A 27,501-nucleotide genomic window follows, 5' to 3' on the forward strand; every position below is an offset into this window, starting at 1 on the left:
TTGTCTGATGCTCTTTGGTATTGCATTCCTGGCTTTGAAGATATGAGTAGCTATGCAATTTTTTGAGTAATTACACGTTTTCTTGCCTTAAGATCTAACTACACTTAATAGAGATATTTATGCTGTCACAAGAATCTTAGTCTTGGGACAAGTTTAGGTTTGCTATCAAAATTAGATTGGACACAAAACCAGTTTTGTAAGGCTTTTTTACATTTGGGTTGGTTGAAGCTTTAGATGTCTTTTTTTCCTCTTCTTTCTAGTGAGAGTGGTGGTTCTGCTGCTCTCTTTTCACTGCTGCTGTGCAAGTGCTGATGCTACAGCTTTTGGGAGGTCTGTCCTAATTAAGATTGAGCAACTAACTGAGTTTTGATGTTTTTCAAACCACATAGTAAATAACATCAAAAATGATTATAACTTTGATTGAACATCCAGCTTTGGTCTGGCAAGGGAGATAAGAAACTTTTAGCTGAATTTTTTCTCGCTTGTATCAAATACTAAAGCAGAAGTCCAAGAAGATAATATTTAATTTTCTGCCCCAAACTGTATTTTTATTTCTTATTTGCACAGATATCTGAGGCTCCTTGTGATTGTTCTAAGCCTCCAAAGGAAGGAAACCCTTCAGGAAGGGAGCTGGATTGATACCTTTGAAAGAGTTTCACTATTTGGGTTTATGTCAAGCCCAGTCTGTTTGCTGAGCCTTCCCCAGTAACCATAATGAGCTTTGCTTTGAAGAGTTTATGCAAAGTGTAAGTACCCCAAAGTGCAGACTTGAGCAGCCTGCTGCCTTAGCTGGATTCTGGAAAGGTCTGCCTGGGATTCTTGCAACCCTCATTAAAACTCCAAGGAAGTTGGTTTGATTTCTGTCTGTCTTGGTGGAATTTATCCCTCCTCTGCCTACTACTAAATCATCTCTGCCAGACATGACTCATCTTCAGGATTCATAAATTAGGAAGTGAAAAGATCTCTCTGAGCCACAGAATATTCAGTAGAAGCCATTTAAAAAAAATTCCATCAGAAGATCCCCTTGACAATCTCTCTGCAAACTTTGTTCCCATGCAGTGTCCCTTGGGCACTTGGTAATTTAACCATCTGTGTGGCATTGCCTCATGGAAGCACAAACACTTTTGGTATTTGAGCTTAAGATGTATTTGTAATAAATTTGCTGAAACTGCTAACCACGACCTGAGGAAGGGACAGAGTTTCTATAAAGCTTTGGAAAAGTTCTTTAATCAAAAGTTGATGATTGCAGTATTTTCAAATACCACCACCGATATCTACAGGGTTCTCAGGTTACTGGGACATAAATGGGCTGAAGAATTTGGGCTGTTGTAAGCATTGCTCATGGGGGAAGGAGCTCTACATGCTCTGCTGCACTGCCCAAATCTGAGGAAATCTTCACATAAGTGAGAAATGCACAGGTATTCATCCAACTGTGATAAAGCTCAGTGTGAATTCCAAGCTGCACTTCAGGATGGGAAGAAAAGCCAGCCTGAGAGAACTGCAAGTAATGGGGAGACAGGAAAAGGAAGAGGGATCTGTTTTATTCTCAGCTGAGGTGCCATGTGTATGATAAAGAAAAATTCCTGATAGGATTGTCCCATTTCTTTAAGACCACTGAATCTGACTCAGGACACCAACTTACCCAGGCAAAATGTTCACTCATAAGCATCTAACTGTATAATACCAAAAATCTAAGTTTAGATGTCTAAATAAAAGCGACCTGGATTTGAGAGTCAGCCCCACCTGAGGTTTCTGTAGCTCTGCAGAGTAGTCAATGAGGACTGAAGGTTAAACTCAGTGAAAATGAGGCCACCTGGCAAGACAAGGGACATTTATCTTGTGCCTAGTGCAGCTTGTTGGGTGGAAAGGGAAGGAGGGAGGACAATGACAAGAAGAAAATAATTGATATATGGGGGGGTTGGGGCTCTTTCCCTTCATCTTCACACCTCTAGGCTCCTGTCTTAAGTGGCATCAGTCAGTTTTTTAGCAGCTCAAAACCTATTTTTAGGAGCTGGTGGTGGAGGAATGATATCAGGCCTGAGCCTTGGGGTTTCCATTGAGCTGTATGAGGAGGGCCTGAGGAGCCAATCTCGAAAAAAAAGGTAAAAAATGAACAAGATTAGTTTTTTCTACCCTCAGGGGTTAGTTTCAGCCTCAGACAGGTCTCTCAGGGGGACCTGGCTTCAGGCTGAGAAACAATAGGGAGCTGGAATGAATGGATTTTCCAGGTGATTGTTGTATGTACAATTGTAGCTGGAAATTGGCAGACAAGACGTTTTCTGCTTAAACTGCTTGTTACCTCTGAGCAAGTGATCCTGGTTTTTATTTCCCAACCTGATCTCCTTCCCTTCCTCCCTCCTTCCTCCCTCCCTGTTAGTCAGCACATCCAAAAAAAGAGCCCAAGAAGGTACCTACAGGGTTCAGGAGAATGGTGAGGAAGAGTTCACCTCCTCGGATACTTTTGTCCAGCTCCTGAGGACCGCCAGGATATTCCTTGTAAAAAATAGTGTGAGTGAAAAGACCACAGGTCTGTCGAGGGAGCACCTGGGAACAAAAGAACAGGAGCTTACAGGTACTGCAGTGACATAATCAGCCTGGGGAAGGACTTTTGTTTCCCTTAATTCAATATTTTTTTATTTTTTGTGCAATTAAAACAGCAACCAAAAGCTACATTTAGCAGAGCATTTGGGCACATGTGTAAAAACACTGCTGATTTTCAGTCAGTTCCAGTAGTAAATGTACCCTGCAGGAATTTTTGAGACACTCCCTCTGCCTTGTTTAGGGGAAGACAATTTTGACTTGGTATGCACGGGCAATATTCAGATCAGCTTGTGGGACTTCAAACCACCCCTTGGAATATTTGTAAGTTCACTTTAGCACACCCAATCTCGAGGTTTGCAGCTGGCTGGTAGGACAGGCCAAAGGACTTGGTAAGTTTTCCTGTCCTCTGTGCACTTTTCAGAGAAGCCTCCTCTCCCCTCCCAAGAGTGCACAGGCTCTAAGAGTCAGGCAGGTATCCCAGCCCTGGCTCTGAGAATTTCAGGAGCAGAGCTGAAACTTCAGCCTTGCAGAAGTGCTGAAGGAGATTACTTCCACCTGTTCACCTTCCCAGCTGATGGCTCTCTAATCCCTTCATGCATAAAGATGAAGCGGAGCTGGGAACAGAGGTCTTAGGCAGTTTAATCATTTCAGAGAGTTGGTCGTCGATGGCACCACGAGCACATTTAGTTTGAGGAGTACTTTTGCAGTTGCCTCAGTCTGTTTGACTCTGTTTTCCCCCCTCTTTTAAACCACCTAACAAAGGCTCTCTTCGGGCATCCTTACAGCTGCTGGATCCCAGGGAATTCTAAGGGAAACTCGAGGCGCTCAGTCCGAGGAGCCCCCCTGGGGTTCCCTGCACTACTATTGCTATGAACATGGAAATGCAGTGTACCATGATGCCATTGTGGATGAAGCCCCGTCTGTACCGTGCAGGCTTCAGGTGCGGGTACTCTTCCGTGCTGGTGACGCGGATGTGCCACACCTTCTTCCAGGCCTCGTAGAGCTGCATGTGCACCGGGTACACCCCGGAGTGGTGCGGAGCCACCGCGTAGCCCATGCCCGTCGGGATGCCGTGCTCCTGGAGGGATGGACACGGTTAGGAACACAGGAAAAAACACCCCACCAGCCATTATTCTGAGTTGGTTTGGGTTTTTTCCCTGCACACAGCGGCGTTGGAGAAGTTGCTGTCCCTACACTGAGTTGGAATCACCCTAGCTGGGAATGGGAGGGAGGTGGAGAGAACTGGAATTCCAGTGTGCTAACGATGTTTTGTCCTGGATTAGGTTCCATTCCTGTTGCATGGAGTAGATTTGCCTCCTGTTCTATTACGTATTGCACGTATTTTAACATGCATCCTACCTTTCTAAGCTAGTAAACAGATGGGGAAAAAAAAAATGTTGCAGTGATGTACATGGGATTTTATTTCCTAGTTCTGGTATAGGAGAAAGATTCCTTCCTGGTTTAATAAATATTTCACGTATCCTCCGAACCTCCTTATTTTTTCACATGATATTAAAGTAGTAGCAAAGAACCTTGGACCGCTTTTACTTTTTATAAATATTTATATTTAGCTCCATTCCTATATGGGAATATGTGCATCTTGATGAATATTATCTGTAGGTTCTCTTGAAAATCTCTTCCAAAGGCACAGATTCATCTTGCTCCCACTACTACTGGACACATCTGCTCTTTTCTACTCCCTTAAATGTGATGTGCAGAGGGAAAGGCTGAAATATGAGATGATTATTTTAGGGTTTTATTTTGTCTTTCCTCTTGCTCACATTATCCATTGATTACTTTAATTCCAGGAACAGCAGGTTCTGCTGGGCATCCTGAAGTACTTAACAAAGAAAGGGTTTTGAGTCATAGGAAAAAATTAAGTTAAATCTTAACTTAGGGAGCACTCATTCCTACATCACATAATGCAACCACTTAAAATGATCCACTCCTTATAGTCAAGACCTCAGGTTACTGACTGATCTTGTAAAAGAGAAACCCAAACTCTGTATTTTGTAATTTACTGAGAACAAAATGTAATTTCTGTTTATTAATGCTGTTGCCTACTTGAGAGGCATGAGTCAGTTGAAAGCTGGAATGAAGGATAGCTCTATAGTGAGACATGGTAAATCACCCTGTTCTTTATTTTTATTTTTTTTTCTTTTGCCATGGACATGTAAAAAGGAAAAAGCTTTATCAAAAGGCATCTTTAAAGCTGGCCATTTATTGCCAGGCCTGAGAGCTCTGCGATTCTCAGTCTCTCAAGCTGTTAACCTGAATATCCTGTCTCAGCTTCAATGTGCAAACCTTCACCAAATGTGGGGAAGGGAGAACACACAAACCTGGGTGTAAAGCAGAACACTGCTCTGGGTGCCCTGTCCCAAAGCAGGGATCTGGATGAATATGTGTAAGAGCCTGTTTGTCTCCTTATTGTTTGATGCTGGAATTGCCATAGCAACAGGATGCTGAAATGGTGATCTGCCACTGACAAATAAAATTAGGCAGCTTTTCTGGAGTTCTCGACATAAAAAACAAATTAACCTCTGAGTAAAACCTGCTCACAACGTAGTTCATCACACAAATTCATCAGGCACTCAGATATCCAATACAGAGTTAAGAAGAAACAACTATCAAATACTTGTATTTTCTTTGGGCAGTTCTCTTTGCAGTTTACCTGGGAAGATGAAATATTGTGTGTCCCTTTTTAGTGATTTTCTGTTGCACTTTTCTTCTTTTCCTCTCATTGTGTTATTAAGATTACCTTGGGAATGAAAACTCATGTGTTAAGGGAGTATGCTGGTGTGTCAAGATAAGAAAAAATACCTGTATGGAACATTTTTTCTTGTATATTCTAAGGAACAATTTCCTGATTTTTACATGCAAAATATACTTTGGGTGTTTTTTTCATTTCAAAACTTGTGCCTGTTTGTGTAGTTTGGAATGTAGGTATGATATGCCACTGTCAGAGAAAATAAGAACGCAAACTTTTCATGTAATAAATTTTATGTCTGCTGTAGATCTTTTCACACAGACAGTCAAGGTGCAGGTGTGAAGGATTTTATTAGATGAAAAAGCTAAATACAACCTCAGCTGAGTTTGCCCAACCTTTTGGCTTTGTCTGATAGCAGGTGATGCAGCAAATGAGTATTTCAGAAGAACATAAGGTGAGGCAGAATGGATCTCACCCTGCTGCACAGGATGATGTTATCCTATATTTACAGCCCATTTTTAGAGGCAGTCTCCAGTGGGCATCTCTCCTTCCCCACATTAAGCACAGATATTAATAATGGGACAAATTAGGCTCTTTTCCATCACATGCAGATGCTTTGCCTTGGCTGTGTGGTCACTGGGCCCTTGTACTGCTGGTATTTAATTGGTGTATTAAAAGCTCATGGTGTATTTGTGGTTTGAGAAGCTCAAGAGTTGCAGGCAGAGGAAGTGCTAATGTGCATCTGCAGTTGGTTGTAAGCAGGAGGTGGGAGCCAAGGAGTGTTACCAGACAGGTTCTTAATCGATTTGTTCAGTTTTATATCTTTCTTTCTTCTTCCTATCAGCTCAGAGCTGCCTTGTAAAGCCAGTGACAGTTTGTGCCCTGTCTCTGCTGAGCTTTGGGCTCTGTACTCACAAAGGAGCACAGAAGATAATCACTGAGCAAACAAACCAAGGGATGAAATCAAGAGCTACGGGCTTCAGATTAGATACATCCCACTTGCTTTTGTCAGATAAGGATGTACAAAGGGGGAGGAGGAATATCTTATTCTTGATGGCAGGGAAAACTTGGTTTGCTTTATTTTTGGAGTATGTGCTATCAGAGACTTCTGCTTCAGTGATTTTTTGCCTCTCTCTGTATCCATTGCATTGCCTATAAACAAGGAGAGTAATGCTTAAGGAGTTATCAGTTTGTGAAATTTAATCTGAGGTTTTGTTCATTAATGTCTTTAAAGGGTTTTGGGATCCTCTGATAGAAAAAAGAACCCCAAACTACAAAACATGATCAACTCAAACCCAAATGATAATCAAAATAATTGTAATTGGCCATTTCCTTAGGCAGGCTCTGGAACACACATTGATGTTTATGTAAATAGGATGACCCTGGGATAGCAAAGCTTTGGGTAGCCTGTGACTTTACCACTAAGTTCAACTCTCTCTCTTGTTCCTCTGAGGCTGAGGATCTCGTGCTTGATGATGGATTTGGCAGTGAGGGCTTTGGGAATGGGGATTAGGATGGTGCAGCTGTGGGGGCCATCACTCAGGTACACATGGATAAGGTGAAACCTCCTCTGCTGCCTGCCAGATCCAGAGCAACGGGACAATGACATTTATGGAAGATGTGGGGAAGTTTGTTTCTCTCACCAGGCAGGCAGTGGAAAGGACAAAAATCTCAGTGATACATGGCTCAATTTGGAGGGCTCTGGGTGAAGGCAGAGTCCTGCTTCACAGGCAGTGTACGTGGAAAGGATTCCTTGAAGGCAGAGGCTCAGAGGTGTCTGTATCTGCACTGAAATCCAAGGCAATTAGATACCTAATTAGCAATTAGTTCTGTGTGTACAGGACTGTTTAGATAGCTGATTTCTATCTGTGTCTTGTGATAGAGCTGTTTGAGGCAGGCTGCAATTGTCAGCTCCCATTTTATGGAACCTTATTTAGAAGGTGTGGATAAAGCCATGTGAAACAGAGCCAAGGCTTTTATCTACCAGCCAGAGGAGCCAAAAGGTCTTCATAAACAGAGCTTTTGTGTGTTATTGGGGATCTTCAGCAACCTTGAGTATTGTTCTTGGATATAATGATGTGCTCTCCCTTCCTGACGACCCTGTTACCTCCTTAGCCATGTTTAAAAGAAGTGAACAGAGGTGGCACATTAGGTGGAGAATTAATGTGATCACACTTCCAAATAATTACTGCAGCTTCCCTTGCAGAAGCTGTCACAGAGTGTCACCTCTACATGCAGCCACAACAGGAGGTGGGAAGATACGGTCAATAAATGAGAAATGTGAGAAATGGCACCAGCACCAAGCTGTGCTCTCCTGAGTATAATATTAAAGAAAGGTAGTGGACAGCAAACAAAACACATGTAGCATCAAGCAAATATTCTGTGTATTGTTCCAGGTGTGTAATTTAAATTTGGATCCACAATGTGAAATCAAAGGGTATCGAAGGAGGTTTGCTTTAACTTGGAGGGCTTAGAGAAATGCAGCTGCAGAACAGGGAGGTACTTTTTAAAGTAAGACATGATGCTGAGGATGAGAAAGCCAGGGAGGAATCAAACCCACTCTGAAGTCATGGCTGGGACCTCTCTGATAGCTATCAGCAAGGCTGTCATATCGGGAAGATAAATTTCTCCCACAAGAGAGAATTTCAGAGGAAGCCTCTTGAAAAGAAATGTTCTCATAAGTAAATTGTACAGCTCATATAGATTCAAGGTCTAGGGGTTGATACAACCCCTGTCCAAATGTTAGCAGGAAATAAAAGTGTAATAACAGCAGCTTTTCACTGACATCAGCTCCTTATTTATAGGCACCCTAAGGAGTCTCTACCCTTCACGACACGGGCTTTATCTTGCTGGAGTTGAAGTTAGAAACAGATTCCATTACCAGCTCTGTTTTCAGGCTGTGCTATGGATTTTACTCCCAAAGGTGGCCTGACCTGGATGACTTCATGCTTCCTGAAAATACTAGGAGAATTTCCCCACGGGTTTAAAGATGAAGGATCTGTGTATTTTTGAGATATGGATGGTTTAAAAAATTAGTCTTGCATTTAAAACCTCAGCTCTGTTTGGGTCTCTGGGCCAGGCTACACAAAAGGCATGAACAGGCCATGCCAGGAGTGAGGCTGACAAGGAAGCAGAACTGTACAAAGGAAAAGAAGTTATCCTGCCAAGCAGAAGATGGGAAGGGGGGGAAGTCTGGCATAATGAGTAAACAGTTAAGCCATTTTTAATTAATTTTCTACAAAGGTTGTTTGGAAAATATTTCCATAAACAAGGGAATAAATTGCTTCCAACTGCTCGTTCAGGCATTTTCCTCTGTCTTTTTCCTGATGTGCCTCAGCTCCTATGAGGGATGGGAGGAAGGGGTGCTTGGCCTTTTGGAGCTGGGAAGAGCTGGGATTGTTGTTCCCAAAGCAGCTGAGGAAGCCCCACTGTGTCCCTCTGCTCCTGTGAGCAGCTCTGGCTGCTTGGCATTTCTGTGCCTCGCCAAAGACCACACAGTGTCTTTTCCAAAGGCAGCATTATAGATTTCAGGTTCTCATTGTTCTGCTGCAATAAGCCAACAGAATTATCCTGAAAAGGCTGTAAATAGTACAAGTACTGGGAGTTCTGGGCTAGGGGGGAGGATGGCTCTTGGAAGTTCAGGGCACAAATGAGGAGAAGGGAAGAACCATTATCTGTCAGTATTAGTAAGAGCTCAGCTGTCTAAAGCAGGTCCTTAAAAATAGGCACAGTGAAACCCAGCAGCTTCACTTGCTGGCTCTGTCAGCATCAAGATTTCTCCCAAACCATACACCAGGTTTAGGGTTCACTGCAACTTCCTCCCTGCCTCACTTAGGATGTTTGCATCAGACTTTAGGGAGTTGAAAACCTGTGTACAAACTGCTGCCCCAAGCTTGGATCCCAAGCAAGGATATCTGCTGTGTTTTCACTGATTCTGATCCCTAAGGTCCTGCCAGGATACTTAGGGCAAGGCTGCTCCCTCTTCAGAGAGCCTGTGTCAAAGGGAAAGGCTGAGACAAAATTCAGTTAGACTCACAAGCAGGCTGGGTTTGGAGTGAGTTTCTAACCTCACTGCCTGTGGTTTTTATGCCTGAATAAATATATAGGTATTGTATAGATAAGCATGAAACCCTGTGGAAAGCATGGCCATGGCAGTGAGGGCATCCTAGAAAATCTCTTGGGAGTTCTTACTATTGCAAACTCTTTGTTGAGGATCATCTGCTCCACCAGTGAGGACTCATTGTGGAAGAGGTGTGGCTGCATGTGACTCCACATGTGGGGAAACCACCAGAACTCATCCACAGATCTCAGCAGCAGGTCATCACCCTCATCTTCCTCCTCAGTCCCTGCAGAGGGAAGAAAGGGACAGAAAAAGATACTAGAAAAGCAAAGAAGGCCCATAATTGCCTTTTAAACACAGAAGAGTTTGCCAAAACACCTGGTGTCCTTGGCCTTTATTAAATATAAACAGTAGAACTTTTTTTTTTTAACCTATATGATCTTACCAACTCCCCCCTCCCCATTTTCTCTCTTTGTTTTCTTTTAATGCCACACTGTCTTTTCATCCCCACAACCCAGTAGCTTAGATTTAATGTGCCAAAACAGTGTCAGGAGTATTAATGCTGTGTTCCAGGTCTTCTGAAAGTTGGACAAATGATGATGTTCAATCAGTATTAAAGAGGAGGTTCAGTATATATCAGTTATATTCCTTTTTGTCCTGTTAATAATTTCACTGTTGAATACAAAATATTCTCTGTAAAGGCAACATATGGATAAAAATGAGATCTTATCCATGCTTCCCCTCTGTCTTCCTTATAACTACTATTTCATTAGCCTTGCTTAATAGAAATCTGATAATTTCTGATAAAGTTTGAAATAAGTTTTACAGTGGAATTAGGTGGCAAGCATGAAGCTGTAATGGCAAAAGGCTTGCAAATATTTCTTAGGGTTCAGTGTTCAATTTTAGCCAGATTTAATTGGGTAAACCCAATAAAACCTCCTATGTTAGTAAAGGGTATCTGCTTCAGGCAGAAGTGAGGGTATGTGGCTGTAACACAGAAAACTGCATTTGAGACAGGACACAATGCTGCTCCCACCATCTGCAGCCTCATCTGCCCTGCTTTTCCAGCCTGGAAAGGCTGAGTGACATTCCAGTAGCTTCACCCTCAAACTACCCAACAATATTGGTTTTCTTAGCAGATTGCCTTTTTGTTCTTTGCCATTTGAATGCTTTCATTTTGCTTCAGTCTGAGAAATAATTGCCAAAATCAGTCTCCTGATGCAAACATAGAGATGCTGCCTGCTTACAGGCCCTTTAATGTATTCCACAAGCAAATGCTCCACGGATGTCACTGTTTACTTGGCAGGAACATGCAGAGGTGCCTGTTCAGTGCATGCACTTCAGCTCTTGGCTTTTATTTCTCATTTCTGCAGTGGATTTTAAAGAATTCCACTACACAAGGAGAGAGGTACTTTGGAACTTTCACCCAGAGTCACTGAATCCCTCTGCTCCCCTCTTTGCTGCACTCTCCAAGTTCTAAGGAAGCTGTTCCTGCTGATGGGAGTGATGCTGGAAAAAGAAAACAACCTTGTGTACTAGGGAATTCCACCCCAAAAAGAAAGGCCTGGTTGCTGTTCCCTCTGTGCCCTGCATTTTCGGAGTGACTGCCTTGGTTTTGGGGTGTGCTCTTCACCTGCAGTCACTTGGGCAAGGGAAAAAACTGAACACAGGCTTTCAAAATGGGACAGAGCAGGGAGAGAATGGAGGCAACTGAGGACCTCTGATGAGCCAAAATTAGGGATGAAGAGGAAAAAACTGGGTATTTGAAATAAATCAAGAACTACAATCAGGGTAGATTTCGGTCAGAGCATAATTTAGTGCCTCATGAACTTTTGAAGTAGAGTGTGGTTCTTCAAATAAATCCTACTTTTCCCCATGATTTTTTTTGTAAATATAGATATAAATAAAACTTGGAGCTTCTTTTACTGTAGCAAAAACCAAACAAGATGAAGCATAATGTTTTCCACTTGAAATAATGGAATAATTGAAATAATAACTCCATCCTGTTACAACAGAGGTGAGGAAGAAAGGTTGGAAGCTGAACAACCTTAGGTGGTGGCATTGCTTATGAGGTTAGATTTTCTTGCAAACCTTAGAAGAGAATGTTTTTTGATTTTATGAGTTCTTAGGTAATGTCATTTCCAAAAAAAAATCACATGGCCAATTTGAATGGAGCATTTGGTGGATGCTTCTATTCTTGAAGTACTTCTGCCCAACCCCTTATTCAGAGTATTGGAGGCTAAACAAGGGATCTTGAGGTTTTAATTTCTCATATGATCTCCATCCTTTCTGTAAACTTCTTCATTTAAATGTGAAATCTGAAAAATGTGTAAAACCTATGGACAGGGTGAGCATGTGTTTGCTTTGAGTTGGCTTTAGACAGGTAATAATATGAAGTTTGTGCATATTTTAAAACTATAACGGTACTTAGAGGTTTCTTTGGAGTTCAAAACTGAAACAGAATTGGAAGCTGCTACCAGTAATCTTGTACTTCTTAAATGCAAATCCTGAGAATGTCTTAATTTCAATTGCTGCAGGATGAACAAGTGGGAAATGTTTGTTAAAGCTGCAGAACTAACAGGGTCTGCTCTTTCTTTTTGTTAATGGTGTTAATACACCAGTGCAGAGTTTACCAGCTGATGTACTGCGAGATCTGATTTGTCAGCAGCATCTTTCCCTGAGAATGTGGCACAGTTTAATCTGCAAACACATCCCCACATTCATCTCCTTTCTGTAGTTTTAAAGTGATCCAAGTTTTGCAGTGAGAGCACAATGCCACACTAAGGAAGTCAATAAGGCACGGCAGCTGAGGAGCACTAATAGAACACTTTGATTATCTGGTAGTAAAAGCCTCTGTGGGTCAGCAAGCCACACGTACAGTAATTAAAGAACACCTTTCCATGCTTTATTTATAATGAGTCAATAAAGTGTGTGTTGTGTGGAGAACATGCTGAAACATTTCCAGCCAGCTGAGATGACAAAGGGCCATCCCCACCCTGTAAATGAAGTGCTCTGTTAAAAACCCAGCTGCATCCAAGCCTCTTAATGGAGCCAAGGACACTCTTCAGCTTGGGAAGTAGTTCTGTGCTATACTGGGGAGCCTTGTGAGCCTTAGGAAGGTGGGCAGGCATGCATATCCTCTTCTCTCTCTGCAGTAGTAGCAGCTGTGAAATCGGTCAGAAAACCCGTGACACTGTGGAGGCTCTTGGGAAAGAAGGAAAAATAGTGACAGGTCAGGGAGTGGAGTTTTCTCCAAGGCTGGGTGTTCTCTGCCTGCCACTGCCCAGTGTGTCACACTATTGATGGTAAAACCATCTCTTTCTCCATCTCCTCCCCTCCATGGATCACCTTTCTCCACAAGAGACTGGTGCCAGCTCTGCTCTGGAGCTGGCCACCACCGAGCAGGTTCCTGCTTTAGAGCAGCTCAGCCTCAGGCTGCTTTTTTGTTTTGCTGCACTGCACGTGTGTCCAGCTCATCTCCAGAAGGAGCTGCTGCCCAGGCAGGTCAGCATGGAGTGAGGAGAACGCTGTAGTTCTGGCTCCAGACTTGCTCTCTGACCACAGCTCTGCCACTGCCTTGTTATATAACTCCAGGCAAGTAATTCCATCTCTGGCTGCCTCTCATTTTTTTCCGGGCTCTTCAGCCTGGATCTTTAGTCCATGAGGTTTCCTGGGCAGCAGTTGCTCAGCATTAAGTGCTTGAACCAAGGGGAAAGCAGCCTGGACTTAGCGACAGTGATGCAAATAAATCATTTTGTCTGCTCTCTACTCATCCCTCTGAGGCTTCCTCGTCTCCCCTCTCCCAGAGTGCCCTGCCTTACTCCACAGCTGCCTCACAGTCCAGGAAAGCAGGGGCTGGACCATTCCTAGGTTTTAACCTCACCCTCCCATCCTCTTGCTGCCTTTTCCCAGGCTCCAGATAAGTTTCCCTGGTACCATTCAGTGAGTGTGGCTGGATGGGCTGACAGCTGAGGGTTTTGGAGCTGGTCTCCAGAGGTGGGAAGGGTTTGAAAAGAAGGACAGGAGGTTCTCCCTTGCAAGAAGTTTCTTCTTGCCTCAGCAGTTCTAGGGGGCAGCACGGTTTAGTGGCACCACAGGGAAGCCTGAGTGGAGGTGCAGCAAGGGGAAGGCAAAATAGAGGAGGAGAAGTAGTAACATTTTTAAAAAGGGGGTGTTGTACTGTGGAGAGATAGAGCAAAAATGAGAAAGGAGTCACAAGGACGAGGAGATTTGGAATCAACTCATCTTCCACAGAAGCAGAGTGCAAGTGTGCAGCTTGTTACTGCACCGAGTGTGGGAAGGGCAGGCTGTCAGTACAAAGCTCTTTTCATCGTGTTTTCCTTTTGTCATCCCTCCTCATCTGCAGATCACCAAGACAGATTACCTTCACAGGCATAACGAAATCCAGTGCATCCCAGTGAAACCCTTCTGCCTCCTCAGAGGTTTTGAGACACGATTTTCCCAATCTTTTACTTTTCACCATACCTATCACAGCAGAAAAAACCTTACTCTGTCTTCTGTGCTGGCCTGTCTCCTGTGGAATTAGAGAGATTTCTGCAACTGCTTTGCCTCCTTTACAACACTACGATTTGCCACCACACATCTTTCAGGAAAACACCAAGGGCATCCTTGTGTACCTGAGCAGCTCATCCATAGTGTGTCTTTACCCCTTTGCATACTGAACTAGACAGTGAATTGGTGGAAGATGTATTTCCCAGTGAGGCACTGGGTTATTTAGAAAGGGAATGTTTAAAGCTAGCTTCAAAGTTTTGTCACCTATTTAACTGCAGCTGCCTGGGAGCATGAAGTTCCTTCTTACCTGTGTGGTAAAATTTTCCTGAAAATCCAAGGTTGAAGGTAAAATTTGCAACCTGAGTGCGCAGTAAATTTTGAGTCTCTAGTAAAGCCTGAAACAGATAAGAAATGAACATGGATTTAGAAAAGTTAATAGTATTTTGGGCTCACCTTTCTTTATAAAACTATTACAGAGAGCTTGATTTGTTCCATGAGAGTTTGATGGACTAGAAAAGGTAGTGAGAGTGCCCAAGTATCCAAGGGGGTGGTGGTTCTGTGGCTTGGCCCAGGCTATTATCTGCTGGGGCAGTGATCTGTGGCAGGACTCAGAGGCAGCAGTATACTGGATCACTGGGTCACCCATGCTCTGGGTTATTAGTGAAGCTTGATAAAATGTGCTTAAAACCCAAAATAAAATTAGGAATACTAATAGTCATCTAGGCATGAAGGCATTGGGTTTTACTTACCTGCAGGACTGTTTTGGGCTGTGTCTGAATAGCAAATTCAGGCTTAAGTGTGAATGAGCAAAGCTTCAGGTTTGACCTGTGGTAGAAGCAGTGTCCATGTAATAAATAAATTTTTAATTTAATTAATGTTTATTTTATTCTCTCCTCCAAGCTCAGGTAAGCCCTGTAAAGGAAATGGAGGGGTGCTGCTTATAGAAGAAATAGGTAGCATTGGCCACTTGGCCAGTATTTCTTTTGGGCATATCTCCAGCTACAGGGGAAAGAGAGAGAGAAGATGGTTATGCCTGTGTGAGTTTTATTTTGTTTACTACAGGTTGTCAGCTCTGCACTGCTCCTAGAGCAGGTCCTTGTACACAGATCTGCTTTGGATCCCCAGCCCATGCAATTTGGGTGTGCTGCATGTGAGACGGGGAGTGCATTTATCTCTCTACTGGCCTTGCCAATGCTGAATAGGTTATAAACTCTGTTTTCATCAATTTTCCCTGTCTCCATTATGTGGCTCTTGAGAACTTTTCCTGTTATCTATTAATAACACTAGTATTGATTGGACCTTCATGTTCTTGCAGAGTTCAAAGCTAAAATGATTGCAGTGGTTTACACACGCCCCCAGCCCAGCTAATGTTGTCCTTCATTTGAAAACATTACATTCTGTGTGGTCATCATCTCACTTAACTTTGCAGGAAAATAGTTTATTGGTCTAATTTAAGCAATGAGTAGCACCCCTACTTGGGACCAGAAACCAAAAGTATCTCCAGAGTGGGATAAACAATAAAATCAGGGTTTAAGCAGCTGAGGTGTGTGAGTGTAATACAAGAGGCTTCCAGGCAGGGTGCATCAGCCTTGTTTTTTTGAATAGAAACATACACTGGGGTGCCAAGGAAGATGTAAAGCAGAGGTAGCGTTTATCAGCTACAGCAGTCACCAAACAAATTCCTCTCCTTGCTAAAGGAAATAAAGTAGTCTTGTGACAGTGAATCTTGTGCTTTAGCATTAAATATTAAGGTAGCTGTATGGTTTCCAGCCTATCTTGCCAGACATTTAGCGAGTTGATTATTTCAATCCTGTGACAATTTCACATGTGGGACTATATTTACATAATATATAACAAGTAAATGTTCGCTAAAATGTAAAACCTCGAGATGAACACCACCGTTAGCTGAGACACTGAGGAAAATCCCCAGCTGGTAAAAACTGGCACTAAATTGACACCATTAAAGTCAGAAGCATAGAATCTGAGTCATTATATTTTAGAACATAATTTTCCAAGCTATCTAGAGCCTTTTAGATATGTTGAGAAAGACTGATGGGCTGAGCAAAATCAATTTAATTTTCCTTTGAGGGAAGAACATGTTGAGAAATTATCATCGTTTAACATATAGTATGAGCAGGGGCACGAAACAAACATCATTTCATCACCTGGGCTCCTCTCTCCTGCTCCCCTCACATCTCAGGAAGATGACAGAGCTGCGGGATAGGCAGGAGCCTTCCAGCCCACTGAGGTCTCATTAAAAACGCAGAGCGAGGATTAAGATGTAAATCCTGGAACCTGCAGTGTGTCAAGCATTTTCCTCTGTCTAAAGGGCAAATCTGTCACTCAGACTGGATTTGGCTTGGTCCTAAAGACTTTTTTTTTACCATTTCAATTTCCATAAATGCATATTAATTTATATAATATGCAGCTAAATTTTGTTGTCATGACCTCCCCCCTTTTTAGCATTAGGAAGAGAGTGTCAGTCCAAACTTCTTTAGTCACTGCTTGTCTGTTTGGGGGAAGGGCAGTAATGTCTTCCACACCCTTAATATGAAAAAACTTGGCAGGTGAATAGAGTCTGCCTTCCCTGTCCTTAATGAAAGGATGGAGAGGCTGCACATCCCTGGGACCCAGAAACCTTCCTGGGATTTGCACAGGCTCCATGTGAGGCAGGAAGTATTTATTTGGTTTGATTCTGAAGGTTCTGCAGGATGGAGAAGGGCTATTGAATTTTAACAAATTGGAAAACTGGAAAGCTGTTTCCTTTCCAAGGCCAAATGCCATCCAGCTATCTCCCCATCCCTGTTCCCTCCCATGGCATGCCTGTGGAAATGAGACCAGCATTCCCTGCTGAACCCACAGGTGGTTGTTTTTGGGCAGTTAAACAGGCCATGCTTAATAATGATCACTTTGCAAGGAATGAAGTAAGGAGCGTACTGTGGCAGACTGAGCAAAGACAGGAGATTTTTTTAAGGTAATCTAAGCTGTTCTTTCAAATACAAACCCTTAATTGCCTGGAATCTCTGAAAACTCACAGATTTAACTTTATTAATTGATTCCCTGCTTTGTCAGCGGAGCTTTCCTGACACCCACAAGATACAGTTTCTTCGTTATATTGCATTCAGCAGCCTTTTACATTAATCCATATAATTACCTTTTGTAGATTTGAAGTTGCTGTGTCTTTATTCTTCGTAATTGGTGCATCTATTAGGAAGAAGTTGATATTTTCCTGCTATGTCCTTGTTAATTATAACTCTATCCTTCATTTACATAATCAACTTTTTGGGGCGATTTCTCTAGGAACATTTCATGCCTAATAGGAAGCAATTTGCTTTCCTTCATTAAGTACATTAAAACTTCATGCCCCAGACATCATTGACTGTAAACATTTGATTCTGCTCAAATTTAATGCACCAAGGCATTTTGCTGTGCCGTATTAGGTTTATTTATGTGCTATGTTCTGGATTGTTAGCTGCTAATGAGACTTTGGCTCTTATTGCTCGAAGGCCTGAACAGTAACCTCATTTTAATGAGTTCATTATTTGCTGCCTTCTGAGTAGAAGACAACAAATTTTCCTTTTAATTAAAGGTCAAAACACCTCTGGCTGAGGGAAGTGTAGAGGTTATCAAATCCATGGAGAAGGCAAATGAATGAATTCTCCTGATTTTGATGCTGAGCATGGGCTGGCCAGGCTGAGGTAGAAGGTGCCTCTCTGGGGAGCAAAACTCCAAATCTAAGTGAAGCGATAACAACGCTAAAACACGGTGCTGGATTTCTGTTAAGGCAAAACAGAACCTGAAAGTCAGCCAAATTAAAGAGGCTTTCCTCCTCACCCAAAAGGTCTGTGTGGATCAATTGAGCTGCTAAAGCATGAGCCCTTCCTTGCATGTGCAGCGGTGATGCCAGATGGATTGAGCCAACACAGTGGAAAGTGAGGAAATGTTTGGGGGCTCAATATTGGGGCTGTTTGTAGGGATGCAGCTGTGGGTCTGTGTGTGTGTGCAAGTGCACAGCCAGGGAGCAGTGATCCCTGAAACTTCAGTTAAACCAGAAAAGGATTCATTATGGGGATTGATGCACAGGTCCTTGTCCTTTTTCTAGTATTCTATTAACCAAGGTTCTTTTGTGTGCCTTTCATTCTGTTCCCATGGCGGGAACAGCATTAGAGGCAAGAAGGGTTCCTGGGAAAGACAGGACGAGTGTCTGTGAGATCAGCTAGTGAAAACTGAAAATCTAGCTCTGGAGGAAAATCCCAAGAGTCTCTGAACCATAGATATTGTTTAGCTTAAAAACCACAGCTGTCAGAATATCTTTGACACCTCTAAACATGATTTCTGCAAAACAGAAACAAACTCCTGATACTCTGAGGTTTCTCAGGGACATTTCCAGAAACAGAGATCATCAGCAAAAGCGAGGAGGGACGCAAGATTTACAGGGCTTACTTTGCCCAGTGTGGAGCAGAAAGCCTGGCATTTTGTTGGGATTCCTGCTCATACATGTGACCTTCCAGAGGCAATGCTGTGAATGTGAGTTTTGGGAAGCAGCAAAACCTCCAGATCTTGGAGCTGCCTGTGTCTGTGGCAGGATGTGTGTGGTCATGGTGCTCAAGGTGCCCCTCCTCTGGAGTGTTCCATGCAGGAGAGCTGCCCAAGGAATCCCCATCCCAAGCTGCTACAGAGCCTGTTGGTGAGGCTGCACAAGGTGTGGGGCTGGTGACAAAGTTCTTGGCTCAGTCTGGAAGGAGATCAAGGGAAGGAGGGGAAGCTGGGTATTCCTGTTTTGCAGTCTATCTGTAGTTTGCTGTCATCTTGAGTTATTTTACTTGCAAAGAGTCGTTTGAGGAAGTGCTTCTGGCACGGGAGGACGTGCCAGTGGCCGGCATCCCAGGGGTGCATGGCCAAGGTCACGCTGTCCCACCGCCTTCTCAGGGATATGACTGAGACTCTTGTCAAAAAATGGGCTCACTTGCCATTCCTCAAAGTCATTATTCGTTTGGGAGCAGATCCTAGTGCTGGATAGTGATTCCACTGCTGCAGGTTTCTGCTCTTTGGTGTGTATATAAAATATGGATATGCTCACTATATACACAATACTTTTTTATTTATATATACTGTAGATAGAAAATACGTGCCAGTATTTGCACATATATAACTTTGACTTTACCTCTGCTTTGAGCTGGGGCTTAGATTAGATCACCTCCAGAAATTCCTTCCAACCAAAGTGGTTTTTCACTTCCAGACACTTTTCTCAGGATTTTATGGCACACACTTGTTATTAATACCAACAAGTCTTTTAATGCATTTATTCATTTTCATTCGTCCCTAACATCTGTCCTTAATGCTTGTGCAGCTACATAGCCCTGAGGTTCATTCCCAAGCTCTTCTTTGCAGCAATTTGCTGGTGGTCTGTGGAAACTTGGAAGACTACAAAGTAATAGTTTTACTCTAAATTTCCAGCTGAAAATTTTTGGAAGGAAAAAAGAAAAAGCAAAGAGTACTTGCAGCAATGTTTCTTTGCACTGCAAGAAACTGTCAGGATGTGATTTTTTTTGATTGCCTCTTCCCTCTCTCACTCCCTCCTGAAATCTATGCTAGGATAAAAAAAATCTGACTAAGCCAGCCTGCTGTGGTCTTGGCACTTTTCAAAGCCGGTGGAATTGGAATTGCTAGGAATACCACAAAGCAGTTAAAATCATAGTAATGACTGGAAGGAAGGTGTGAAATAACTAGCCACCGCTATTTTCTGTCAGGAAAGCTGTCAGTAAAGAAGTCATGTCTAGCCTGCCATTACTGATGGGGTCACTGTAACACTGGGATTCCAAGTTCCCTATTTTCAGCTTTCAGATTGGAGCATAAATTTCTATCATAAGGGGGACAATCAAGCCAGCTGTATCTGCACTTGTTAAAACTCAGCTTGGTGAGGAATTTATGAGCCCGGTGAAGCTGAGTTGATGATTTCTGCGTGGTGAGGGTTTTAGCCCACTGCCCATGCTTATAACAGATAATACCAGTGCAGGAATTAGGGAGAATCCACATTATTGACTTACTGGCTAGAGCTGGAAAGCAGTTTAGGGGTTGGAGTTAGTCAAATCTTTAATGGGATTTTGAAATCTCTCTATACCCTGTGCCAAACCTGACTGGATCAGAGGGAGGCTGCCAGACCTCACAGCCCCAGAGATGTTTTTCACCCCATCCTTCCTACAAATGGTGCCATTCCCAGTGCTGGCTGCAGAGCTTTGGGCACAGAGCCAGCGAGGTGAGCAGGGCTTTGCTCCTGCCTTCCCGAGGGCTGGGTCTGCATTTCCTCCCGCATTTATTTCCCTGAAGCGCCGTGCTGATCCTTAGTGCTGTATAAATAATTAATAGGGAGCTCTTGGGTGGGGCTGAACACAGCCAGCTCTGGCTGCAGATCTGTTTTTTATTGTAGAGCTATTACTTGAGTCTGTTCAGCATTTCCCTGGAGTTGGCTGCCTTTGTGTGAGGTCTGACAGGATAGGTGGGTTGCTCTGAAGCAAGAAAGTGGTGATGATTTGTACATATTTGTGTAGTATATTTATTAGAAACAGAAAAAAATTATTTTTCCTTCTTGAATGGAACACCCAGTTCATCAGATCTATTTCTGCTGCTGTTTTGTAACTGTTTTCTTAAGTCAGAAAACTGTCAGGAGCCTACCTGCATTTAATTTGAGCCAGAGGATTGCATCTGTCCCAGCAGAGGGTCAGCCAGTTCCAGCTGAAGGAGATAAATGGGGTGGTACAGCACCAAATTTACTACTCATTCATGACTAAGTGGTGAATAACATCCCTGAGAAGTCAGGAGGAGGCTTTGGATCGAGTATGGGAAGAGAGATGATGCTGAGTGTGGCACACATGCCCGGGCAGTGAGAGCACCTTGACCAACTGCACAAGTGTGGGTGCACATAAAAATATCCATGGCAATTATCCAGCCTCTCTTCTTGGAAAAGGGATTCCTGGCCTTGTTAGAGCATCTAGAGGCAAAAAGCTCAAATAAAGAGCAAGGGATCAGTCCAACAGGGCAAAAAGGATGAAATGAAAACAAAGAGTGAATAAGAAGTAGGGTTTATTTTAACTGAGGCCACACAGATGAGCTCAGGCAATTGCTCTCCGTTCTGGGGAGCAAACCTAAGGAATTAGGGCTGGCTGGGAGCATCCACAGGAGCTGCTGGAAGCAGGGAATGGTTGCAGTGGTTTCCTGCCAGCAGTGATTGCTGCTTTGTGTTGGCCTTACCCACTGAGAGCATTTACAGCCTATTTGGGAAAGCACTGAGGGTCTCCAGTATCAATCACTCCTGCTTTTGAAGGATTTTCTAGGAATGCTAACCAAATCTGCTGACAAATCCTGGAAAGGGAAAAGCCAGCATGTGCCCAAGCTGAGAACAGGTGGCAATTCCCTGGGCTGGCACAAGCTCGGGGCTGAGCAGGAGCTGGTGGCACTTTGAGCAGAGCAGTGAAGGGGCTTAGAGATTATTTCTTATCAGTTCTGACTTTTCAGAAGCTTAAGCATTTTCAGCAAAAGAAATCTCTTGAAGAAAGGCTCTTCAGGCAGGGGAATCAGGGAAAGGCAATCTGCCAGTGGGAGATCAAGGATTATTGGTCCAGTTTTTGAAACAACATGATCAGGAATGCTTGTTCTAATTTCAGTGGCTCTGTTCCCTATGGCTGCAGTCGAGCCTGGCCAGCTGAACACCAGCCCCATGAAATAAAGGTGTTCTATTTCCCCATATCCACATCTGCATAAGGCACATGGGGTTTGTTTCCAATTCCACTTTCTACCAAGAAAGGCCCAAAAGGCAGGGTCAGAACCCACGTGTGACAGCTCTGATCAATCACAAAATTAATCCCTAAAATAAGGATTGAACTGCAAAACCATCTCAAGGCTTTACAGGGACCACATCAAGGTCTAAAATGGGATATGTTAATACAAAAATGCATGTTGAGCCATAGTGGTCCTGTTGTAGGAAGCTGGTGTCAGTCACTGTGCTGTGTGTCACTGACATAAAACCCAGACTGGACATTAATTAGCTCATGTCATGTTTAGGCCATGCCAAAAAAACAGGCTCAAAGTCTCCCTGTCTTTGCCACAATACAAATATAGGGTAAAAGGCAAGTATTACCAATACTTTTGGCTTGAGTTGTGTGTTCTTTCTTGTGTCTTGGTGCTTCAGACTTGCTTCCTTAAGCAAAAAAAATAGAATTAAAAAAAAACCTCTACAACCTGTTACAGGTGGGTACTCTGTTGCTATAAATTATTTAAAGGCTAGAGTAATGGAGGCTACCTTATTTATCTTGTTTAATTTATGGATTTGGATCTACTAAGGTTTAATCAGAGTGGTTTTCAGTTCCTTTACTGCCCTTGGAAATCATTCACTTGGATAACTTGTCACAAAAATTAAACTTCCTTCAAGTTCTCATCATGTCCATTTATCTCAAAAATCTGAACACCTACCAGCAATCTCAAATCCCTGCTTTAAATTTACTGCTTAAGAACTAACTGATGTATATGCTTTGTGGTGGAGAATTAAGGGGGTTTTTTTCAGCACACATTCAATCAATAGAGATTGGAGCAGGTGATATATCCTGATCTGAGGTCTGTCCTTCAGCGTTCACAGTGGGTGTGCTGGCACAAAGATGGATTTAGCTTGTGGCTTTAAGAGAGTGCTTCCAGATGTTTGGGGGTTTTTTTTCCCTATGCCTGTTGCCCACCCTCTCCATAAAAATCAGAAACTAGGGAGGTCTGGAGAATTGTTTCCTTAGGTTATTGTGAAGCCTTCAGTTTGCAAAATCTTGCTGAGTAAGGGTGTGCTTTAAAAAAGCACTAGGATTAAGTGTTGCTTTTTAACATTTCTGAGATGTTTGGTACTTGTCTGGCAGAGCTTAACTTCTTTGACCCTTCTTCCTTCTTTGTGATGCTGTCTTCCATTATCCAGGGAGCTCACTTCAGTGTTTTGATAACTAGAATTGGATGTTTCTGTGGAATGAAAAGGGAATTTCAAGGCAAATGTTCTTGCTTTACACCGCATCTCTTTCACCACAGATCAGAGTGCTTCTGCTACCCCCTACTCCCTCAGGTTCAGAGCAGAGGGAGCTGAAATGTTTTTTGTCCTCCAGGACAGGTTTAAAATCCCTCCATCCTGGAAAATCCTCTTGCTTGCCACTGCTTCATTATCCTTGCCAGCATGGAGACAGCATAGTGAGCTTTCCAGAGGAGGAGGCTGGAAGATCCAAAGTAAAATGGCAATGCCCATCTTACATTTCTGCTCAATTCTCTTGAATAGAAAGATGAAAGGCCAGTGTGCTGTCCAATAAAATCAATCCAGATCACCAGCTGAGGCTGGCACATTTGAAATCAACAATTTCAGAAGTTCCAGTAGGTTACTTTTTTGTAAAACCAGGTGATTTCAGGTGAAATTGAGAACAAATCTCTTTAACAATCAAAAGAAATGTTTCAGGTCCAAAAGTATCACCACACCTTTCCCAAAAGTGGGAAAATTACACTCAGAGCAAAACTGAAGTACAGCTCTTCCTCAGATCACTCTGGAATAGAGACTGACAATAAAACTTCAACCTGCACCCTTGAGAAATTCAAGTGGTCCAATGCAATTGTGGGAAAGTGATGAAATCTTTCAGTCCTTTCAGTAACTGCCTAGGAAGGAAACTTGTGATGACAGGAAGCCCTTTTAGATGGCTTTTCAAGCTTAGCCTTGTCTAAGTGCCCACAGCATGCCAGTGGGTCCCAAGCTCCCTGAGCAGACCCTAGAGGAGCAGTATGTCTTCCAAGAGGAATAATGGCAGATGACAATAATAATCCAGTGAAAAATCGGTGTTTGTCATGTTTTCTAAAGTCTCATGTCAGGTGAAAGTCCTGGTTTTTCTCAGTTCTCACACATGGGAGAACACTGGCTGTGAAGCCTTGTGGCAGCACTTGAGAACAGAGAAGAGAGCTGATCTCATCAGCACATGGAATACTTGCGTAGCATTGTCTTAAAAAACAAAAGCAGCACAGAAAGGTTCTGGGGGGAAAAGGTTTGGTTGTTGCTTAAAACAGATCCTTATTTCAGAACCATTCATAAGTATTTAGGTGGCAGCCAGAAAGTGGCATTACTGAGGCAGTTAACTTGTAAATCTAGTTGCTTTTGATCTTAATCATTAAAGGCAGTGCTTTTTTTTCTAAATATTCCCATTGAAAACCGTAGCTACTTGCATTGCAAAGTATGAATTCATGTAACACAGGATCATTAAACTGGGAGAAATATGTTCAGCCAACTATCAAGCTGTTAATTATAGTTGTTACACTAAATTTCCACTCATTTCTGAAGTGAGAGATTCTATTACTCTCACAGCTGAAGGGTAATGCCATAATTTTGTTTTATATGGGAATAGCTGTTTAAAAATCACAAACACTGAATTGCTGTGACAGGCTTTGCTTGGGTAATGCTCTGCTAGCCAAACAGGACTGTTTGACAAGGTGTACATCCAAATCCTGGAAATAATTTGCAGCTGTAAGATAACAAAGAGCTAAAAGCTGGGTGTTATTTTTCCATTGTGGAAAAGCTTCCTTACTCCTCAAGCTCTGCTTTGGGCCGTGCATTCCCTGTTCTTTGCCCCCTGTCTCCTCTGCCGGGGTTTAGCGCATCCTGTGTGCCATGCCACCAGTGAAATTAATAATCCAGAATATTCCTGGATATCAGCTGGGTTTGAGCAGCTGAAGAGCAGAAGCCTTTTAGAAGGCTGGTTTTAACTGGGCTCTTTCCAGGCACAGGTTTCCTGCCTGAAATTCCCTCTGGTCTTTAACACTCACCTTGGTTTATTTACAGCAGGGATGGGGAGCTTTTGTTTCCTGATAATGTACTGGAAGCCTGTTCCCAGTTACAGCAGAAATGACAGTGAAGGCATATGGGAAATGCTATTCCCTTTCCTAATAACAAATACAGTGGAATTACACTTTATAATACCACAGACATATTTGTCTATGATGCACATAAATCTTGGGATATGTTACTAGGAAGATACATGCAGAGCTTTTTTATTAAGGAATTCACATTCTGCAGCTGAACTTATTTTTTTTCAAATGTAATGCATTATTATTGTGATTGTTATTATTGTTAACATTAACCATGCAGAGCATAGCCTCAGCAGTTCCCACTTGTTCCTGAAACTCCTAAATTAATACATTTTATAGAGTATTTAATCTCTATTAATTATAGATTCATACAGATTGATGCTTATTTATGCATGTATATTCAATTAATTCCCAAACATTCGTGCTAATTTGCTGAAAAACCTACAGTAAATATTATTACAAAGGAGGTCTTTAGTCTTGTTGCCCTCAGGGATTAAATATTACTGGGAAAATGGACAAAGCATTTGGATCCTCATCCCTTGAGCCCTCTCTCCCTTGTCCTGCTCTTGACCAGGCTGCTTTTCCCCAGGTACAGCCTGCTGCTCATGTGATTTGCCCTCTTAAAACAATTGGGTCTCCACCAAAAAAGCACTTGTGCTATCAAGAATCACTGACAGCTTTAAGAGCCAATATTTCACGAGGTTTGGGCAAGGCAGGCAAATACAGTCTCCTGTCAAGAATGTGAACACCATCATTTTTTATACCATTTTTTACTTGAAGGGCTGATGTTTTGGGGTGAAAAACACACAGGTCCTGAAGCCCATGGCTTTAATTCAGTCTGATTCAATCCAGGCAGTTGAAGTGTAATATTGAGACAACTTTTAGGAATTGCTTGAGTGTTAGTATTTTAGATTTAATATGTAATGTGAAAGCTACATTAATAATTCTGGCTTTTAAGTAAAATGAAGAGGCAGTAAAAACCTGAAATATCCATTTCCTGGAAATTGTTGTATTAAAGAGGTCTCTCAGCAAAGTGTGAGTTACTTGCATTTTTTAATTTCTGGAAGATGAGCAATTCCAAATCTACATTTAATTATGATCCTTGGAATTTATTTGTAATATTCTGCAAACTGCCCCCTTTTCCTTTAGTCTGCCAGAGCAGATGAGCTGGGAGAACATGATTTTGTTTGAATCATATTCCAGCAAAACATTGTGCATTTCATAAATCAATCTTTGGCCACAGGAAGATGTTTCACTGGAGCAATCCAGGTCGATCAAGTAACAGGAATACAAAGTTCATTTTCCTCTGCCTTGCCACTTTGCCATTTTGGAAGGATTTTTCACTCATTTAGTATAAGGATGAACGGCTAAACAACTAGGATGGGGTGAAAATGAAAATCCCAGCCTCTGACTCTTTGTATTTTTTCCCTACTTTGGTCAGAAAGTATTGTGAAGAAGGTACTAGTTTTAATAGATTTAATTTGTGGATTTTTAAAACTGAAGCCTAAAATGCCAATTTAATGGCTACATCAGTTAAAAAGTTGAAGTCTGAGGTAAAGGATTCAGCCTTTCAAATCAGAAGTGTCAAAAATAGCAGGGATGTCATATGCTAGAGAAGCTGAGTGTCTACCACACCATAGGTCCCATTTGTGTTTGGATGCTGCCTGGATGAAAAATGTGAACAGCAGACTAAAGACAGTGCTGGTAATTAGCAGGAAGAACAAAAATACAGCAAAGAGTAAGGCTTAGAAATATTTAGAGAAATTTTCATGGCTTGGTAAAGGATAGTTATAATTTGTGCTTCTGAAGAGGGGAAAAAAGTATGTAATGGATGGATTTATTTCCTTAAGAAGGCAAACTCTGGGCTCTGAAAGGGGAAAGTTTAATTTCTCACAGAAGCTGTCGGGCTGGAAGGACTCCAGTCTGCCTTGGTGCCTTCTGTGCCAGCCTCCACTGCTGCAAATACAGCAGCTTCTTACTGTATGCTCCCCTCATCAATGATAAATGCTGCAGCTTGAGATCAGAACACTCCAGTGCAGGCAATGTATTGCAGTAAATCAAATCCTGATGATAGAAAACTCTGCCCAGAAAGTCCCAGAGGTTTTAACTAATACACTGGTTTGTAGGAAGTGGTCAAGAATTTATCCTTTAATTTTCTTGTGAATTTTGAAGATTTAATTCTTAATGGAATTAAATAAAAAGAGTTTTGTTTTCTCCCTGACATTTGCAGGGAGAAATTCTTAACTTTTATAAGATATTATCTATAGAACAGTGTGACTACTTAAGGTTTAAGTTAATGTATTTAACATTAGAAATTCTGTTGACACAAAATGACTTATTTAAACTACTAAGTAGTCCTGTATTAGAATTTCACACGAGGCCAAAAAAATGCTTTAGTACTTTTTCTGCCTAGATGGAAAGAAAATGGGTGGAGGTGTAGAACATGGGAAATAAAAGCACTAATTGAAGGGATCTCAGGCCATATTCATAGAAAAGATACAGTCTCTAAGATTTGATTTGTGTGAGGATATGTATATAAAGCTATAGGGGTGGATGGAGAGATGGATATGTCTAAGGATTTGAAGCCAGACACAGTCAAATATTTTGTGTTATACTGCATTGTGGCACAGATGTGGACAGAAAATGCCTAGTTAATTATTGCTAAAAAACTGAAGTCTTTGAAAACAGAAATTTCTCTCTTGGAGACCTTTTCTGTTCCTCACCTATTTGTCCATCCTTCCCTGTACCCACCCTTTTCCTGAGCGTTGCCACTTGCACATCATTTGAATAATGCCAACAGTGCTAAATTGAGCTTTTGCTC

General features: G+C 42.3%; 1 protein-coding gene across 3 annotated transcripts in view; it reads right to left on the minus strand.

The window, feature by feature from the left end:
- Positions 1 to 27,501, minus strand: part of LOC107203289 (bifunctional heparan sulfate N-deacetylase/N-sulfotransferase 4) — a 67,732-nt gene that overhangs the window by 19,363 nt on the left and 20,868 nt on the right. For all 3 annotated transcript variants that reach the window (XM_015625153.3, XM_015625151.3, XM_015625152.3), the window contains 4 exons: positions 14,128 to 14,215; positions 9,440 to 9,594; positions 3,434 to 3,619; positions 2,416 to 2,544 (listed from right to left, as the gene is read on the minus strand). In XM_015625153.3, the coding sequence (XP_015480639.1) occupies positions 2,416 to 2,544; positions 3,434 to 3,619; positions 9,440 to 9,594; positions 14,128 to 14,215 (558 nt within the window). The remainder of the gene's footprint in view (positions 1 to 2,415; positions 2,545 to 3,433; positions 3,620 to 9,439; positions 9,595 to 14,127; positions 14,216 to 27,501) is intronic.

Source organism: Parus major, chromosome 4 (assembly GCF_001522545.3).
Source record: "Parus major isolate Abel chromosome 4, Parus_major1.1, whole genome shotgun sequence".
Taxonomy (NCBI): domain Eukaryota; kingdom Metazoa; phylum Chordata; class Aves; order Passeriformes; family Paridae; genus Parus; species Parus major.